The 20,430-nt window shown below is 38.0% G+C and overlaps 2 protein-coding genes across 7 annotated transcripts in view; one reads left to right on the top strand and one right to left on the bottom strand.

Annotated features, from left to right (window-relative positions):
- LOC109917392 (platelet endothelial cell adhesion molecule-like) overlaps nucleotides 1-20,430 on the top strand; it is a 106,323-nt gene that overhangs the window by 84,639 nt on the left and 1,254 nt on the right. Inside the window, exons 17-19 of one of the 2 annotated variants that reach the window (XR_007264594.1) lie at nucleotides 7,495-7,644; nucleotides 11,772-11,867; nucleotides 18,774-18,802. The gene's annotated coding sequence lies outside the window, so the exon portion shown is untranslated. The remainder of the gene's footprint in view (nucleotides 1-7,494; nucleotides 7,645-11,771; nucleotides 11,868-18,773; nucleotides 18,803-20,430) is intronic. The other variant, XR_007264593.1, reaches the window with a different exon arrangement.
- polg2 (polymerase (DNA directed), gamma 2, accessory subunit) overlaps nucleotides 4,034-20,430 on the bottom strand; it is a 40,662-nt gene continuing 24,265 nt past the window's right edge. For all 5 annotated transcript variants that reach the window (XM_048610969.1, XM_048610971.1, XM_020533495.2 and 2 more), the window contains exons 7-9: nucleotides 16,948-17,028; nucleotides 14,335-14,435; nucleotides 4,034-6,424 (exon numbers count right to left, since the gene is read on the bottom strand). In XM_048610969.1, coding sequence (XP_048466926.1) covers nucleotides 6,268-6,424; nucleotides 14,335-14,435; nucleotides 16,948-17,028 — 339 coding nt within the window. In that variant the 3' untranslated portion in view covers nucleotides 4,034-6,267. The remainder of the gene's footprint in view (nucleotides 6,425-14,334; nucleotides 14,436-16,947; nucleotides 17,029-20,430) is intronic.

Genomic DNA, 20,430 nt, shown 5'->3' with positions numbered 1-20,430 from the left:
GGCCAGTGCATCTTAGCTAAGAGTAGTTACTAAGAGTAGTAGCTAAGACGCACTGGCCAAGGCCAAAATGCCTATAGGTTTTTTCCAAATACAGAAGTAATTTTTTATATTACAACAGAATTTTAAAAAGTCACCAGTGTATGAGGGTATCAGTAAATGTGGTTTTAGATCAATATGTTTAATCAAAATTAGAAACAGAATTCGGAGAAGCCTAGTGAGTCAGACATCATATTCTATAATGCAAAAGAAAAGGCTCATAATAGGAAATTTACTTCAGAACAAATCAACATACTTGAATTGTCAGTACAGATGTTGAAAGTCATTTAAAATTTATTCTCAGTCTTAAAAATACTTTCCCTCACCTCCAATCCAAGTTCCTCTCCAGCCCTAAGATGCCCTTAACCCTAAACTTGGGCAGGTGACAATCTTGTGCTCAAGATTGCAAATAAGCCTCCACAGCCACCAATTACATTGTCTCCTATCCGTACTTTCATCCAATTTATTTCCCTCAGTTGAATGGCTCTCTGTACCATGATGTCATGGTCAGTTTGCTGTCCATGGAGTCTCCCATGTCCAGAGCTTGCAAGAGCCTCATAACAGTTCTTTGTTTCATAACAAAATCTTGCACCTGTTCACATACACTAGGAACTGCAGGTAGGCATGTACACCCAGAATAGTCAAATTGCTGAGGGACAGTACCAAGCACTGTAAACGTGCAAATCCAAAGACTGCAGTGTTGAATTTCAGAAGTGATCTCTGAAAGTAATAGAAAGTAAAGTACAGCATCTCTACTGACATCTGAAAATGATTACCTCTTTCTATAGACTAGTTAGGATGAATGTGGGAGCGACAGCTAAAGGCAATAGGGAAACAAATGGCTTTCCTTCTGCATCTCCAATTGCTGAAGAAAGTATTTCACTTCCTTTCCAAGGGAAACCATGTTGAAAACAGTATTTACCCAGTACTGCCCCAATGGCTTGAATACTTTTACAAATTCCCAAAGTGATTCACAATTTGCTCCTTGAACAAAGCTTTTGAAGAGCAGGAATTGAATCAAAGTTTCAGATCTTGAACATGTGGCTTGTGGCCATTTTAATCTCTAAATGGAATGCAAACCAACAACATGCAAGTTGGCACAATGTCCATTGCCAGCTCTAAACATCTTAACATTTCCAAGAAGGAAGTTTCCACTATTGCAGATATTCTTGTTTCAAACAGCAGCAAATTTTTTTTTTTGAAATGGCTGTAGGATACTTCAGGTTATTTTGAATAGTCTCATGAATCACACTATACTGAAAATATGTAGTTGGTTCATGTCATTGACAGTCGTGGACCATTTATTAGGTGCAACAATATACTTTCATCAGTTCTGAGAAAGGGTCACTCAATCTGAAACGTTAACTCTGAATTCTTTCCACAGATGCTGCAAGACATGCTGAACTTTTCCAGCAATTTTCTTTTGTTTCTGATTTACAGCATCTACTGTTCTTTAATAAACTTTCAACCCCTGCCATAATTCATTCTGTATGACAGATTATCAAAAACATTGAACAAAAGGTTTATTTAAAATGATCCAACATGACACCTCATATAATGCTGCATTTCTTGGCATGTGCTAACACAGGGGCTAGCAACAATTTCAGTAACCTAACGCAGAGTATCCAATCCAATTATCTAAGTACGAATGCCACAATGTTTGAATCGGTCATCTCAATGACTGCGCTAGTGCAGACTGTGGAATTTTCTCAGAAACAACCAAAATCTTACTTAGCTCACTCTCACTGGTCATCAACTTCCAATACATCTTATTTGCACTTCTATAGTAGATGCTGAAGGGACTAAAATATTTCATCAGCACCAAAATCTTTTCCTTTACCATTCAAGCTCTGGCAGAATGAGCCAGAACCACCAAAAGCATACCAGCAAATAAACGTAATCAAATGCCAATGGGATTTAAAAACCGAAGAACTATAGATGCTGTAAATCAAGAACAAAAACAAAGTTGCTGGAAAAGCCCAGCAGGTCTGGCAGCAGAAAAAACAGAGTTAACTTTTCAGGTCCGGTGACCCTTCCTCAGTGGGATTTAACATACTGTATACTAGTGTCAAATCAATGTCAGCTATTCAATTAACCAAGACATTTTGCTTCAGTCTATAGCATTTTTAAAAGGTGTAGTGTTTCATTTTAGATGGCCCTGACACAATTAAATATTAGCTTCAAGAAATAATTGTTTAAAAAAAAAAACCTTAGAAGTGCCTGACAGTGAAAAAGCTTTCAAAATTATAACAGCACAGGAAGTAATTCTGCTCACAAGGACCATTCAACAATTTTTGAAATTTGCTACAGGCATAAAGTGTATAGAATGAGTTCTTCAGTTATAAAACTAGGCTGCAGCTGAAAATGGTACAAAGCATTATTGTGTCAAAAAAATTTAGACTCAAAGGTTGACAAAAACGTGACTTGCATCCAAAAATTGGTACATCGGCAAGAATGAAAAGAAAACCAAGATCAAAAAGTAAAAGAAAAATTCCACTTGAATCAGACTACAAATGCTAACATATACTCTAAGAAAAACAGAGCAATTTGCATCCTCAGAACATGTCAAAGTTGTTCAGTCAAGAAGCTAGGGAATTGATTGCTGGGCCCCTTGCTGAGATATTTTTATCATTGATAGCCACAGGTGAGGTGCCGAAAGACTGGAGGGTGGCTAATGTGGTGCCAATTTTAAGAAAGGCGGTAAGGAAAAGCTAGGGAACTATAGAGTGGTGAGGCTGACGTTAGTGGTGGACAAGCTGTTGGAAGGGATCCTGAGGGACATGATTTACATGTATTTGGAAAGGCTGATTAGGGATAGTCAATATAGTTTTGTGCATGGGAAATTGTGTCTCACTAACTTGAGTTTTTGAAGAAGTAATAAAGAGGATTGATGAAGGCAGAGCGGTGGACGTGATCTAAATGGACTTTAGTAATGCAGTTGGCAAGGTTCTGCATGGTAAACTGGTTAACAATGTTAGATCACATAGAATACAGGAGGAACTAACCACTTGGATACAGAACTGGCTCAAAAGGTAGGAAACAGAGGGTGGTGGTGGAGGGTTGCTTTTTAGACTGGAGACCTATGACCATCAGTGTGCCACAAGGATCAGTGCTAGGTTCACTGCTTTTTGTCATTTATACAAAATGATTTGGATGTGAACATAGGAGGTATCTAGTTTGCAGATGCCACCAAAATTGGAGGTGTAGTGGACAGACAAGAAGGTTAACTCAAAGTACAACGGGACCTTGAGCAGATGGGCCAAAAAGTAGCAGATGGAGTTTAATTTAGATAAATGTGAGGTGCTGCGTTTTGGAAAGGCAAATCAGTGCAGGACTTATACACTTCATGAAAAGGTCATCAGGAGTGCTGCTGTACAAAGAGACCTTGGGAGTGCAGAGTCATAGTTCTTTGAAAGTGGAGACCCAAGTAGACTGGATAATGAAGAATGGGTTTGGTATGCTTCCCTTTATTGGTTAGTGCATTGACTAAAGGAGTTGGAAGGTTATGCTGCAGCTGTACAGGACATTGGTTTGGCCACTTTTGGAATACTGCGTGCAATTCTGGTCTCCCTGCTATAGGAAGGATGTTGTGAAACTTGAAAGGGCTCAGAAACAATTTACAAGGATGTTGCCAGGGTTGGAGAGTTTGAGCTATAGGGAGAAGCTGAACAGACTCGAGCTATTTTCCCTTAAGCATTACAGGCTGAGGGGTGACCTTATAAAATTATGAGGGGCATGGATAGGGTGAATAGTTAAGTCTTTTCCCTAGGGTAGGGGAATCCAAAACTAGACGGCATAGGTTTAAGATGAGAGGGAAAAGATTTAAAAGGGACCCCTACTGGCAGAGGGTGGTGCACGTATGGAATGAGCTGCCAGAGGAAGTGGAGGAGGCTGGTACAATTATATTTAAAAGGCAACTGGATGGGTACATGAATAGGAAGGGTTCAGAGGGTTATTGGCCAAACGGTACTAGATTAATTTAGGATATCTGGTCAGCTTGGACCGAAGGGTGTTTCCATGCTGTACAGCTCTATGACTCTAAGTGAAGTTAATTTTGTTTTGCAACGAGGAACATAGAAAATAGACAGTGACTAAGAAATAGGAAGTATGTGGGGAGAACATGCCAGAGGTTAGGCCTACTGCACTGTCTTGAATTTTAATTGGAGGGTCTTTTCTAATAGTGTGCAAGTTAAGGAAGAATGTTACATTCATTATGTTATTAATAAATCAGTTAAAGCTTTACTACTTCATAGAATTTATAAAGTACACTTTTCAGCCTCCCAAAATAAAAACTGAATGAATTCAAATGGAGAACCCACATACATAAAAATACACACAATTATTGCTTATCATAGCTGAATCAATAAGAAGTCATCTGATCTGTCAAGTCATACTTCTGCTTAAAAATGTTTGCATTGTCCTCATTGTTACCACTGCCCAATGTGTGGAGATAAGTAGCTCCTAGATCTTCAGAAATACGGTTAGGGATGCAGGAACAACTGAAATGTTTGACTTTTCCCTCTCTCTACCTTTATGAACATATCATTATTCAACACATTTGAAGTTTGAGACGATTCAAAAGCGAGAAGAATAAAGATTATAGCAACTTATATCCTTTAACTCCACTCAGTACAGATATATGCACAAAGCAAAGATGGTTCTTTATTAATTTCTTAATTCCTTCTTAGGATGTGTGCCACTGGAAAGCCCATCAGTTACTTATTGTCCTTGAACTGAATGGCTTAATAGGCAATTTCAGAGAATAGTTAAGGGTCAATCACATTGCTGTGGCAATGACATGTAAGCCAGACCAAGTAAGGACATTAGTGAAACAATCTTTTTTAAAATGAGGATCAATCATGATTTCATAGTCACCATTACAGAGACTAGCTTTCAATTCTGGATTTTATATACAGCTGCGATGGCCCTAGGCTCTGAATTATCAGTCCAGTGATCACAGAATCCCTACAGTGTGGACGCAGGCCATTTGGCCCATCGGGTCCACTCCACCCCTCTGAAGACCATCCCCCTCCCCCAGCTCCAACTCTGTAACCCTGCATTTCCCAAGGCTAATTCACCTAACCTGCACATCTGGGACTGTGGGAGGAAACCAGACCACCCAGAGGAAACCCATTAGAGAGTTGCCCGAGGCTGGAATCAAATCTGGGTCCCTGGTGCTGTGAGGCAGCAGTGCTAAGCACTGAGCCAGCATGCTGCTCTGATGTTACCACCATAACACCATCTCCCCTGATTAATCCAATTAGTGTGTAAATTTTACAACTTCACCTGTGCCAATGTAGAGACCAACATGTTCGCTAAATATTTAAAGTACATAATTCACAGTCTCTACTCATGATAATGGCTTTTTAAATTTATAACCTTTTCAAAATGGCAAGTAATATTCAACATTCTTGTTACATTATTTGTCAGACCCAAGAAAATATACTTGAGAGTGATGAGCATGAAAATTTCAGATGAGAAAATTAAATTGAACCTCCTTTACAATGTATTAAATTTGACATTGCAAAACTGGTTTACTAAATCAGTTCAAGGGCAATTCAAAATGGTCAACAAATGCTGGCCTTGCCAGCAGCAGCGATATCCTGTAAAAGAATAAATAAAACTAAAAGGTTACAGGTTCAAAATTTGTAGACCCCACTTGTATATCCAAAGGATCGCCAAGAGAGATAGTTTTATCCAATTTTCGAAGTTGTGCAACTATAATACCAGCAGATCTGATGAGGGATTTTAATGTCATAATTCTAATTCAAGATTCAGCACATTATAAGTGTGTTAACATTCATTATCATCACGGTTTTGTCATCCATCAACCTGTTTATGTTTGATTTAACATGAAAATTTACCAGAATATTTCGTTAAATAAATGATACACTGCACCACGAAGCAGTGTGACATACACAGAAAGATGATTAGCACAAGAAGGCCAAGAAAAAAACTGGAGTCATCTACAGTATAATAAGACACCTCTCAGGAGCTAGCATTGGTTGAATATCAATAAATATTGCATAACCAAGATTGTTTGCCATAAGAAAGAGCAGCTACAAGTATCAGAGTCTGCTGAATGGTAATTTGCAATCTCATCACTGAAATTCAAATTGCTTCAGTTCAGTTACTCAACATTCAGATAATTGACATTATTATAAGCCTGGTTAATTATGAGTACACTTTTCTTCATCCATATACACACTACTGGAAATGTATAGCCATTTTTCAAGATTCTTGAATGTACTTGGTGAGAAAATCTCTCACTTCTGAAATGTGAGCCAGTTCTTTAATAGCAGTATCTCGGTTCCTGAGTTGTACTAAGCCATTCTCCAGTGTGGTGTCACTGATGACAATTGTGAATATTACACCCATTTCATCATACCTGCAAAAGAGAAAATTAAGTAACATTGTACAGAATGTAACAGAATGTGAGCACTCAGATAGAAAAATGCAAAGATTTCATCATACCTGAGAAAATCAAGTAACATTGTACAGAATGTGAGCACTCAGATAGAAAAATGCGAAGAATGAATCATAACCAGGAAATGGAAGGACTGCGTCTTAGTTGGAACTTGGAGTTTCCCTCAGTAAAATAATTTGTGAATTACTTATCTTTCACCTGTTTGATGTGGCAATTTAATCAGGTCACAAATCACACATTTTCCCTAAGTGTTATGATTCAATAATTCCATCACACAGCAATCCTCCAACCTTTTGAGGCAATGAATGAGAGAAAGTAACGACAACCAAAACTTAAAAGGTGATCAAATTCTAGGATAATACTTCTATTAAGCTAGTTAGAGTGGTGCAACTGTATATCATGTCACCTACAACAACAAAAAATGCTGTTTTCAGTTTACAGAGAAGAGCTTATCTTTTTAAATATATTTCTGCCAAATAAAGGTATGGTCTTACAATGAAATGCATTTTTTGATTTATTTTCTACACTAAATTGTAAGAGATAGAAAAGTCTAAGTGAAAGCATACATGAGTTTAAAGAACTCTAATTTTTATAGGAACATCAATTCTGTTAAAAGATTATCATTGTTATTTCTGGTATTAGAGATTCCAAGAATATTTGCTAGTGGAGCTAAATTGAAGCTATTGTCAGTGTAAACTGTGTAAGAGTGTGCAACTTCAGACCAGCTCAAGATCTACAGAGCTGACCAAACTGATAAAACAATGCTACAAGTGGGCCAATTTTGATCCTCAGTACATGTGTAAAGACTTCCAGCACCAGAATGACTCTTGGGCATTGAGAAAACACAACTATTTACAACTGAGCAACTCTATGGTATTACTTACAAATATCATTGGAGCAGCTAGAACTTAAGGAAAACACTGTTGTTGGGCTTTCCATGGCATTAATAAAATCTGATTTTTAAAAAATAATATTTCTATAGAAGAAAACATTTATCTGGAAACCAATCATGATTCTCCTTGATCAAACAGAATTAAGGAATATGAGAAAGCAACAACTGAGGAAGAAGGCAAGTTGGAATGTGTGAAACAGAATCAAATGAGGTCAAAAAGAAGAAAAGAAAGATTGAATTCAATAAAATCATCGCTGATCAGATTACTTCACATTCCCACTTGTCTAAGGTAAAGTTTCATCCACATGCTTATCAAGAATCCATCTACTTAGAGTCATAATGTCATAGAGATGTACAGGATGGAAACAGACCTTTTGGTCCAACTCGTTCATGCCGACCAGATATCCCAAATAAATCTAGTCCCATTTGCCAGCATTTGGCCCATATCCCTCTAAACCCTTCCTATTCACATACCCATCCAGATGCCTTTTAAATGTTGTAATTGTACCAGCCTCCACCACTTCCTCTGGTAGCTTATTCCATACACGCACCACCCTGTGTGAAAAAGTTGCTGCTTAGGTCCCTTTCTAATCTTTCCCCTCTCACCTTAAACCTATGCCCTGTAGTTTTGGACTCCCCCACCCTGGGGAAAACACCTTGTCTATTTACCCTATTCACACCCCTCATGATTTTATAAACCTCTATAAGGTTACCCCATAGGCTCTGACATTCCAGGGAAAATAGCCCCAGTCTATTAAGCTTCTCCCTATAGCTCAAACTCTCCAAACCCTAGCAACATTCTTGTAAATCTTTTCTGAACCCTTTCAAATTTCACAACATCCTTCCTATAGCAGGGAGACCAGAGTTGCACGTAGTATTCCAAAAGTGGCCTAACCAATGTCCTGTACATTTGCAACATGACCTCCCAACTCCTATACACAATACACTGACCAATAAAGGCAAGCATACCAAATGCATGCTTCACTATCTTATCTAACTGTGACTCCACTTAAAAGGAACCATGACCCTGCACTCCAAGGTCTCTTTGTTCATTCCCCGGGAGCCTACCATGAAGTGTATAAGTCCTACCCTGATTTGCCTTTCCAAAATGCAGCACCTCACATTTGTCTAAATGAAACTCCATCTCTTTGGCCCATTGGCCCATCTGATCAAGATCCCATTGTACTCTGAGGTAACCTCCAATTTTAGCATCACCTATGAACTGACTAACTGTACCTCCTATATTCACATCTAAATTATTTATATAAATGACGAAAAGTGTGTTTTGCCTTGAAATGATTCCAAGACTCTGATTACACTACGTTCCAAAGATACTCAACTTTATGAGAAAAAATTTCTGCCTTAAATTGGCAACTCTTAATTTTTGAACAGAGACTCCTAGTTCCAAATTCTCTCAGAAATATCCTTTCCACAGTACTGCTGTTCATACCCTATAATGTTTCAATCAATTCTTGCTCTTCCATACTCCAGCAAATAAATTGCCTGTCTAATCTTTCCACATAAGTGAACCCATCCATTTCAGGTATTCATCTAATAAGTCTTCTCTGAACAGCTTCCAGATACCCTTCCTTAAATAAGGAGACAATACCGCACACTATGATGGTCCAAGCATTTCACACGACGGACCACATTTCAATTTTTTTCTCTCTGGGAGGGAGGGGGAACAAACATTTTGTGTTGAAATGCAGGTTGCAAAGTTTTATTTTCTGGAGAAGTTTAAATGCAGTTTGATTAAAAAGTGATTTCTATTTTTAAAACTAATTCTTCTGAACAATAATTCCCATTTTGCTATGTCCATGAAAGCACGAGGTTCAAACTGAATGCACCCCAGAAGCCCCAATTAAACAATTAGAGTTGCCTGAATGGATGACCAAAAGGAGATGTTGTAAAGCTGATCAATCAGAGCAGTGAAAAGCTTACTAATCAATCATGTTTATAGTAATAAAATTAGCAAAAGCAATCTGATGTTCATTCCTCCCTCACTGTCATGGTTGGATTGCAGTTCCCTTTTGTTGTCCGACTTATTGCCTTTTCCCATTGTGCGGATCTCATCCCCTTCCCTCTGTTGGATCATATGAAATAGTCTCGCAGGCCACAGGGTGGGCACCCCTGTAGTATTCCAGATGTAGTCTGACCAATGCTCTGTATAGCTGAAGTTATAACCTTACCAATTTGGTATTTAACCCTCCTTGCAATAAACGATATCTTATCTTTCCTGATTATTTGTACTTGCACACTAATCTTTTGCAATTTATGGACTAGGACATCCAGATCTCTCTGCATTTCAGATTCTGCAATTTCTCACTATTTAAATGAAATGCTTTTTTATTCGTCCTGCCAAAATGGAAAATTTCACGGTTTCACACATTACACTCAATTTACTGGATCTTTGTCCACTATTATCGATATCCCTTTGCAGTCTCTGTCCTGTTCATAACTCACTTTTCTACCTATCTTTGTAACATCAGCAAATTTAACAATCATACTTTTGCATCCTTCACTCAAGTAATTTAAATAAATTGCATAAATGTTCAGTTCATTAGATTGATCCCAGAGATGAGAGGTTTGTTGTACGAACAGAGATTGAACAGTTTAGGCTTATCCTCTCTGAAATTTAGAAGAATGAGGGGAGAACAAATTGAGGTATTCAAGACAATAAAAGGTATAGATAAAATAGATGTGGAGCAGATACTTCCTCTTGTGGGGCATTTTATGATGAGAGATCATAGTCTTAGGATAAGGGGTAGCAAATTTAAAACAGTTGAAGAGAAACTACTTCTCCCAAAGGGTTGTGAATCTGTGGAATTTGCTACCCCAAAATGTGGTGGAAGCTGGGACAGTGAGTAAATTTAAGGATGAGTTAGATAGATTTTTAAATTGGTAATGGGTGGAAAGGTTATGGGGAGAAGGTAGGAAAATGGGGATGAGGAGCATATCAGTCATGATCGAATGGCAGAGCAGACTTCGATACACTGAATGGCCCTATATCTGAAGAACTTATGAACTTATAAAGTCAAAGCACCAGCACTGATCTCCATGGCACAACACTGGTCACATCATGCCAACCAGAAAATTACCCATTTATGCGTACTTTGATTCCTGTTAGCTAGCCAATCTTCTATCCCTGCAAATATATTATTTCTTTCACTACGAGCTCTTATTTTCCTCCCTTTAGTGGGGCAGCTTATCAAATGCCTTCTGGAAATTCAAATACAGTACATCAACTGGCTCTCCTTTATTACAGCATGTTACTTCTTCAAACAACTCCAATAAACTGGTTAAGCATGATTTTCCTTCCTAAAAACCTTGTTTAATCCCATTGAATACTTCAAAGTTGGAACCGACTACTAACATCATTAACAATAGGTTCGAACAACTTCCCTCTGAGAGGTGTTCTTATATAGTTTTCTGCTATCTGTCTCTCTCCCTTTTTGAATAAAGAACTTGCATTATATCTCTTGAAGAAATGAGATACCACAGTTTAAAGTATTCAATTTCTGGCCTCCAAAAGGTTAACAGGCACTGTATTAATAACTTGTCCCTCAATTTGAGGATTATGTCTACTCAGAGTTGCAGGAGTCTGCTGGAGATCTTTATGTAACTGAACAGGCTGCTTCTCAACTAGCAGATCTTGGGCCATATGGGATGGTCATCCTATGAGTTAGTGAAATTCAGAGCGCAGATTTATCTTCCTTCTCTGCCACCACTCTCTCCCCTCATTAAGGTATCCAGACTCAAAACGTGACACAGCTTGATGGACAACAATTTTGACAATTGGCAGTAAATGCCACCCAATTAACAAAGCAGTGCTTCAAGGGGCTTTAGAGTGCCTATAAAGCATTTTCTTTGTCCTCCCCTGGAACACTGGCAATTGCTGAATTAAGAAAACACAACCTCAAGGGTGACACGTATCAGCCATTTGGATGCAGTCCTTATTCCAATCATAGGTAATTTACAGGAATTTTGCAGAATTCTTGTAGAGCTGGTTTTAAGGAAGACACTGGGGTTTATTTACTTACATAGTCCTTCTTTTGAATCTGAAAAATATGACAGAAGCAATTTTGGTGCCATTTCTGATACACAGCCCACGTCTCACTGTAGTTGTCTGGTGACAACAACTGATGTGTACACTAGGACTTCTGTTAGGTAATGGCTATTGCTAGTTCTATTGACTTAGAACAGAATCAAAAAAAGTTGATGGCTCAGAAACAGGCCACTTAGACTATCATGTATCCACTGGCTGAAAAATGAGGCACCCAGACTAACCCAACTTGATCCATAACAACAACCCTCAAAGCTTGGATGTGAATTCAATCATTAATGTGAATTAAGAATTTTGCTGATTACTATCAAACAGCACTTACACAGCAATAACCAATGTTTGGGTTTCACCAGGACCACTTGGTTAATGACCTCCATACGTCTTGATCTGAATAGCAGCAGAGGAGCTGAATTCTACAGACGAAAAGAGTGACTGCCTTTGATACGAAGGTAACATTTGATAGCACGCAGCACCAAAAAACGCCTATCAAAACTGAAGTCAATTATAGAGTCATAGAGATATACAGCACGGAAATAGATCCTTCAGTCCAACTTATCCATGCCGACCAGATATCCTAAATTAATCTCTTCCTATTCATAATACCCATCCAGATACCTCTTAAATGTCGTAATTGTACCAGCCTCCACCACTTCCTCTGGCAGCACATTCCATACACGCACCACCCTCTATGTGAAAAAGTTGCCCCTTAGATCCCTCTTAAATCTTTCCCCCCTCACCTTAAATCTATGCCCTCTTGTTTTGGACTCCCCACCCCGGGGAAAAGACCTCGACTATTTACCCTATCCATACCCCTCATGATTTTATAAACCTCTAAAGGTCACCCCTCAGCCTGTGATGTTCCAGGGAAAATACCCCAGTATATTCAGCCTCTCTCTATAGCTCAAACCCTCCAACCCTGGCAACATCCTTGTAAATCTTTTCACAACATCCCTCCAATTGCAGGGAGACCAGAATTGCACACAGTATTTCAATAGCGACCTAACAAGGGTTCTGGGTAATCTATGATGGAGGACAGGAAAAAATTGTTGCCGTAAGAGCGGTTCCTTTGAGATATTTTCAGTGTTGTACTGGTTTATAAGCTGTTGCATTGTTTTGGAACACTGGGGAAAAAAATTGAAATCAGAAAGAAAATTCTCCACTAGTTGGAGTCATAAATGGTAAAACAACAAACAGGTAGTTTAGATAACAAGGTGTAGAGCTACTTTGACTGAGCCAATCATCAGTCCCAGGATGTCCTGCAAGAGTTTCTTCATTTAGAATCTTAGGCCAAAAGATCTTTAGCTGCTTTGTCATGATGACAGAAAAAAGGTGGTTTGCTGATGATACCACAGTGTGTGACAATGCTTTCAAGAGGTTATTTTGTCCTTTTTGTGAAGTGAGGTTATAAGGCCGAAATTGCAAGCTGCCTACTGAAGACAACTTGAGTGAACAGCTTGAGGCCTTGGTTTTTTTTAAGAAATGAGTTGGAACAATGGAAGCAGCCTGGGTTAGGCCAGGTCTCTCAGACGAGGCTTTTTAGTTTTTAGGTTTAGCTTTAGCTTTAAGCAGAAACTATTGGGGCCTCAAAAGAGCTAGAAGCTTCAATGAATGTGTCCTAGCTGCCACTGTCTCTAATTTTTCTCGACGTTTTTCCCTCCTGGATTGGAGAACTGCATGTGAGGATCTGTGTCTGAATTTTCCTTTCCACTCGCACCCCCCCCTCAAAGAGGTGTGTTTATGGGATGTTACTATATTGGAACAGTTAAATAGTAATAGTTAATGTATCTATTATTCTGTTAAGTTTTCCAATATAGTTGAGTTATTCAAAATTAGTCTTTCTTTGGTTGTATTTTAACTACAGTGTTTAAACAAATTGTATTTTGCTTAACATTAAGTAGTTTGACCAGTTACATTGCATTAGGCATAGACACTTTACATTTTCCTTTAAAATAAGAAAAAGTTAGGGGCTATGCTACTTTCTTAAAATATTTTGAGGTGGTCTGGTCTGGACCACAACAAGTGCTCAGTACTATTTGCAACACCCCAGATAGTGAAGCAGTCTTTGCCTGGATGCAGCTAGTAGAATTGGACAATTTGCTGATGTGTGATGACTAATATTCCCACCTCATAAGTGCTAAACAATGACTATCTCCAACAGTGGTGAATCTAACTGCTCCACTTGATGATCAACAGCGTTACCATCAACAAATCTCACATCTTGAATATCCTCAGGTGGGAGGCCTACCATTGACTAGACACATAACTAGATGAGCCACACAAATACTGTGGCTACAAGAACAGGTCAGAGACTGGGAATTCTGCAGTAAATAATCATTAGCTGACTTCCCAAACTAGTCACTAAGCTAAGTCAAGGGTATACCTAAATGTAAATATTCATAACTAGCCTGGTCAAGTGCAGTTCCAACATTCAAGAATCTAGACACCATTCTAAACAAATCTGGTACTGCATGAACCACACTCCCTCCACTTTCAGCACAGTGACAGACATATATCATCTACAACATACGCTGCAGCAACTCACTAAGGCTCCTTTGAAAACTTCTTTAAAACCTCAATAGATGAGCAGATGTTTTATAATACTACCAGCTGCAAGCCCCCTTTGAAGTCACACTACATTATGACTTGAAATAATATTAATATTCCCTCACAGTCACTGGCTTGAAAATTTGGAACCACTCCTTAGTTTCTGACAGCACTGTGGGTGTACTTGCACAGTATGGACTACAGCTGTTCAACAATACAGGTCGTCATCACCTTCTCAAAGGTTATCAGGGTAGGCCACAAATATTAGTCTTACCTATACCTCCCACTTTTCATGAACAAATAAAGAAGAAACTATTTAAGTTAAAGGAGTCTTATCAAATTATTTAATTATAATGGAAAAATATTTCTTACTTCATGGTTAGCTGCTCCAATGATGGGTGCGTAGCTTCCAGATAACCAGGCCACACGGTGATTCCTTTCTCTAACATATTGCGGAATAGCCCCTCACATACCTTAAAAAAAAGAACTAAATGCTAAAATAGCAAAAGGTGAACATCTAAAGACAAGACAATAGCTGGAAACCCTTTTCCTTTTGGTTAGACCTGAAAAGAGCTGCTTTTGACAGGAAAAAAAACTACTCAAAATGCTAACCAATTCTTTCTCTTTAAATCTTATGTGACTCAAATCCGGCATTATTGCAATTTATTTAATAAAGTAAATATAGTAATTGTAAAAGTAATAAAGTTGTTTTGACTTGCTAATATTTGAATTCTAAGCTAAAATGTTGGGTTGAAAGTGATAAAAGGAAATGTGTGGAAACAGTGCGTATATATCCACACACAAATTTATATATTTTGCACCCAATCAAAACTATTCACAATTTTAAAAAAATATATACTATCTAGATATTTTCTATGCATTGATGTAAATGTATAAGGCTACAATGGAGTTCAGAACTTTGCATAGTTACTTTACAGCAGGGTCTCCCAAAGTGGGGTCAGAATCCAAATAAGGTTGTGAGCTGAAATTCTGGGGACATGACTTCCAAGGCAGTAATGGCCATTGTGGAACTCTGACTGATTTGTAACAACTGTGCTCCTGCTGCAATAGACAGGCCCCCAACCTCTCTGGTCCCTCCCCAGTCGCAGTCTCAAGGGTCTTACGGAGGAGGCACAATAATTTTAAAGCCTTAAAATGGGGTTTCAAAGGGAAAAAATCTGGGAAGAATTGCTTTATGATTTCTCAAAACTATTTTAGGTCTTTGAAATTCTTTGTTCTCCTTGCTATATGCAAGTTCTTCTTTATTGGTGTACTACTCTTTGCTGAAGTAATTATGCATATATTACTTGCTCATTGGTACTTCAAACCATATGTGCAAATACACACAGTAGGTTATTTAACCTTAAAGAGCATTACAGTTGGGACACTGTGGCAACTTTCAGCAAGAGTGACAGGAAAATAATTTGAAAATGGCAATCCTTAACGTTTCAAAGGTACAACGGGCATACAAACATACATCACTATAATTACACCATTGTTATGTCAGCTATCCTTGTTAAGGCATTTACCACTGAGACACTGTAGAAACTTTTCTTCTAATATCAGTCTTTATTTTAGGTATCTCTTTCAACTAGTCTCACATCTGTTGTCCTCCTCTTATGTTGCCGCCTTATGATCAACTTTTCTGACCACAAGTAACTGCTAAAACAACATCAACTCATTGTTGGGTTGCTGTTGGATATAAACTGTTTTAGGTAGTTGAAGGCGGAAAATTGAAATATCAACCTAGAAATGTGTTGTGCCTTAACAGCTTTAAGAAAAACCCTCTAACAATATCTTCAGGCTTCTAATGGTATGTGTCTCCATATGCTACAGTTCTTTTAGCTTTTTATAAAAATGTAAAAGTTATTTTAAAGTAACATGTTTGTCTTCTAGCTTTCTTTGCAGCATGCCATAAAATTACAAATGCTGGCTTTTCAAGATGGTATTTTCATATTAACTGTAATTGGTCTTGGATTAAAAAAAAACAGGTGATGTCTTGTTGAACTAGTCTACCTGTCAATGATAAATTGATAAAGATGCTAAATGTGATATCATCATACCACATGCTGTTTTATAAAATCTTCATTTACAATAAATTTGTGTGACCAATCCATGATAATTAGGAAGAGAGTTTCTTAATCACAGTGGAAAATGGAAATATTGGGCAGTAATTTTTTCATGGTAGCTCTGATAAATTTAATATCTTTAGAAACACAGAAGGGCTGTATCTAAATTGAATTAATGATTTCCAAAGATCATTTACAGTACAATGATATAACATTTTCTCCTTAATTACTTAATTAACTGAGCTTAGGGTGAGGACTAGTTGTAATATTACTAGACTACTAATTCAGAAACCCGGGTAATGCTTTGGGGACCCAAGTTCGAAACCTGCCCTGACAGATGGTGGAATGTGAATTCAATAAAAATCCAGAATTAAGAGTCTAACAATAACCATGAAACCACTGTTAATTGTTGGAAAAATCCCATCTGGTTCATTAACATTCTTTGGGGAAGGAAAGTGCTGTCCTTATCCAAGTCTGGCACACATGTGGTTAACTCTTAACTGCCCTCTGGGCAATTAATGCTGGCCTGGCCAGTGTTGTCCACATCGTGTGAATAAAAAAAAAAATGTTTCCCCCCACCCCCCACCACCTTTGCCCCACCAAGAACTATTCTCGTTTATGTGTAAACTATTCTACAGTGCAGCATGATCACAAATTGTAGTTTAGACAGCCTGTGTCCAGGTTCCAAAAGCACACCCAGCAAAAGGCCCTCACTGATGACAGCTTTAGTACTGAATACAAATATGTCATACAGATTCAAACATAGTTTAAAAATTCACAACACTGCAACAGATGTTGCAAGGCCACGTGACTGCAGCTTGATTTGAACAAAGCAAGTTATGCAACCGAAACCAACAGGGAGCACAGTTGATCAGTGGCATGTTTTCATGGCTTCTGGAGTTCTTCACAATCATACCTGACGCAACTCAACTGTAGGTCCCTTGTCCATGTCCAAACCCACTTTAATTGGGGCTAACTGTGGATGAAGCTTTAGCACCTAAAAGTGGAACAGATGTGACATTATTTTCGGCAAACACACAAAGAAAATGTTTAAACAGGAGCATTAACTTACTAGATAGCACTGGCAAACTAGTGAGAAAAGAAAACCAACAGTCCAATTTAAAAATGACCCAAAACTAGCTTATAGGCACAGAACTGCTAAAAAAAAAAAAATTTTGCTTATTTATTTTGCAAGTTGCCTTCAGTGTACACCTGTTTTTGTACATTTCAGCAATATATTTGTTAAATTTAGCTGCAAAAAAATGCCTCCGGCGTTTCAGTTCCTGTCATCTAGCGGTTTCGTGGTTTCGCTATCAAGTCTGTAACATTGCTGAACCCTATGAAAAAAGTATTCATTATAATGTTTGCCAAAATATCTCTAATTGCTACAGCAAACATTGGAAGTTGTTCTGGTGTGAGGTGACACCATCCCCAAAGTTAACATTGCACTGAAACAGCTGATTTGGGGAGAGGGAGACGCGCATCATTCAGTGTTCCATGCCCCCCCGCAGGGGATTTTTGATCAATCAAATTGACAAACCACTATTAAATAACAATATTTAAATTAGAAGCACAATGGTAGTATATAGTATGGCAGAAAAAGTCTCAGGTAGCATAACCTGAAAGTCTACATTGACAATATGTAGCAAAATGCGAAAACAGAAAGCTATGCTGAGAACCAGAAACAAGTCCTGTGAGGACAGAGAAAGCTGTAGCTTCAAACATCAAATTTCGAAGGTGAGTGCAGAAGGAAGATTTGATAGAAAGACTCCCAACGGAGTTGGATATTCTTTTGGTTATTAAAATATCTTTTGCAATTTTCCTTTATTACTTACAATCTCCACTATTTTTTGTTTTGATAAAGTAAGTGGAGCAGAGTAATAACAACATTATTTAACAACTATTTTAAGAACTATTTCATTGTTTTTGCCTTCTGTATAAGGAAGTCTCAGACTGCATAAATAAATTTGAATCAGCTTAAATCTCTATCTCATCCAATCTGAAATGAGCAAAACTTGATAATTGCAAGACATCTGATTGTGCACAAACAATGGGTTAACAGGTTGTAGAAGTACCAGTAACTTTACATAACTAATTAATATTTGAGCAGATTGGAAAGTTGCAAATGTAACAGTCATTCTAGAAAGGAGTGAGAGAGAAAACAGAGAACTAAAGGCTAGTTGCATGTGTTAATAGGGCACTTAGATAATCATAAATGATTAGGCCAAGTCAAGTTTTATGAAAAATACATCATATTAGACAAATCTACTAGAGCTTTTTAAGGTCACAACTAGCAGGGAAAATAATGAAGAACCATTAGAAATTGTATATTTAGATTTTAAAAAGGCATTCAATAAAGTGTGACACAAAACAATAGTTGCACACAATATGGACTTACGCAATTGGACTTATTAGATGAAAACATTATCCGAATAACCTAATAATTTTCAGGTTGATAGACCACTACGAGTGGAGAGCCATAAGAATAAATGCTCATCTACATTTTACATGAAGGACAATGTATAACATATCCAAGTTTTATGGTACAAAGCTAGGTGGGAAAGTACTGAACTAAAGTAACCAGTTCCAAAGAACAAAATATGCTGACACTGGAAATCTGAAATAAGAACAAAGTGCTGGTTAAAGGGACTGCCTTTTTTACCCCCAGCCAAAGCGGTGGTAGATATCCTAAAGAAAAGTCATATCAGACTCAAAATGTTAATTCTCCTTCTTTCTCCACAGATGTCTGCTGAATTTCACCGGCACTTTATGTACGTATTTGGGCTAAAAGTAACCTGTTAGGCATTCAACAAGGTATCTCGCAAAAGGTTATAAGATGGTGTTGGAGGTAGTGTCTTGACATGTGCAGAGAGTCGGCTGATGAACAGGAAACAGTGAGTGGGGATTAGGGGTCCTTTTTCAGACTGGTGACTTGTGACCAACTGGGTTCCCCATGGATCAGTCCTGGGACCACTACTGTTTACAATGACTTGGAGGAAGGAAGTGAATGTAGTGTAGCTAAATTTGCAGACCACACAAAAATACATTAAAAGGCAGGGATACAAACAGTTTACAGAGAGATTTTGATAGGTTAAGTAAGAGGGCAAAATGTTGGCATTGAAAATGTGAAGTTTTTCATTTTGGAAGTGAGAATGAAAGAATAGCATTATCTAAATGGAGAAAAAAATTGCAGAAAGCTGCAATACCAGAGGACCTGGGGAACTACAAAAAGCTAGCGCACAGACGTAGCAGGTAATCAGGAAGGCCAATGGAATGTTGCCTCTTATTTCAAGGGGCTTTGTGTACGAGAGTAGGCAAGTCTTATTACTACTGTATAAAGTACTGGTGAGACCACATCTGGCGTACAGAAGGTTCTGCTATAATGTGCGTTCCAGCAACGCGAATTGGCTATAACGTGACTGACGAATAGGGGAATGCTATTTCTAAAACGCACACTTGTGTTGGCTATAACACGATTCCATCGAGTAAACATTCAACATCGCGGACTTTGTCAAAGGAAAATTTCTTTTTTCGATCCTTGCAGATGGTGTAAATGTTCAGAGTAAATCATAATGAGCTCATTTGAAAAATGTAATTGGATTGTATGTCATAAACCTCAAATATAATGTCACACAAAGAACAACTAATTAGGAAAATATGTGAAGTCTTAGTTTGAAGAGTTTATGCATTAAATGCAAAAAAATGAAGTATAGTTTAAAATAATGAGTGCTGTTAAAACATGCACCTTTGTGTGTAGTATTTTTGCCTAGATTTTGTAACATATTTAACATGTAAGAACTTTTGAACTTGCTCATGTAAATTATTTAACCAAAACTTTTCTGCGTCACAAACTGCTCTTTTCCAGCACTACTCAGGTTTATAACACATTTTAATCCTACAATTAACTTCAATGTCAATGGGCTACATAGGAAAGAAAGGTCAGATTCCTCTGCTTCACTCATCTGAAAAACTATCCAGAGGTCTGTGCTGATGGAATGTCAGGTCAGGTCAGCAATGGGCTAGGCTGTGATGCAGACTGTGTTGCAGGTGAATAGATTTTATTTGATTGTAAGTGTCAAGGCTCACACAAATGACAGATGTGGCACCAATACTTCTGGGAGAGCAGAGAGGAAGAATTTTGAGTGATATTTTTTGGTGGTCTGCCCCTAACCCCACTTTTCCAATAGGCCCCATTATTTTTGTAGTATGATTTTCTATAATGCAATGTTGCGCTGGAACATTTCTTTGGAGGCCATTCAGCGAAGATTCACTAGGATGATCCCCAGTGTGGAGAGATTGTCTTCTGAGCAAAGCCTAAACTGGTTGGGATTCTACTCACTGGAGTGGCGAAGAATGAGAGGTGATTGCATTGAAACACAAGATTCTTAAGGGGTTTGGC

This window comes from Rhincodon typus, chromosome 23, assembly GCF_021869965.1.
Source record: "Rhincodon typus isolate 14 chromosome 23, sRhiTyp1.1, whole genome shotgun sequence".
Classification (NCBI taxonomy): Eukaryota; Metazoa; Chordata; class Chondrichthyes; order Orectolobiformes; family Rhincodontidae; genus Rhincodon; species Rhincodon typus.
Note: the sequence above shows the minus strand (reverse complement) of the source record. Positions and strands in the feature narration are given on the sequence as shown.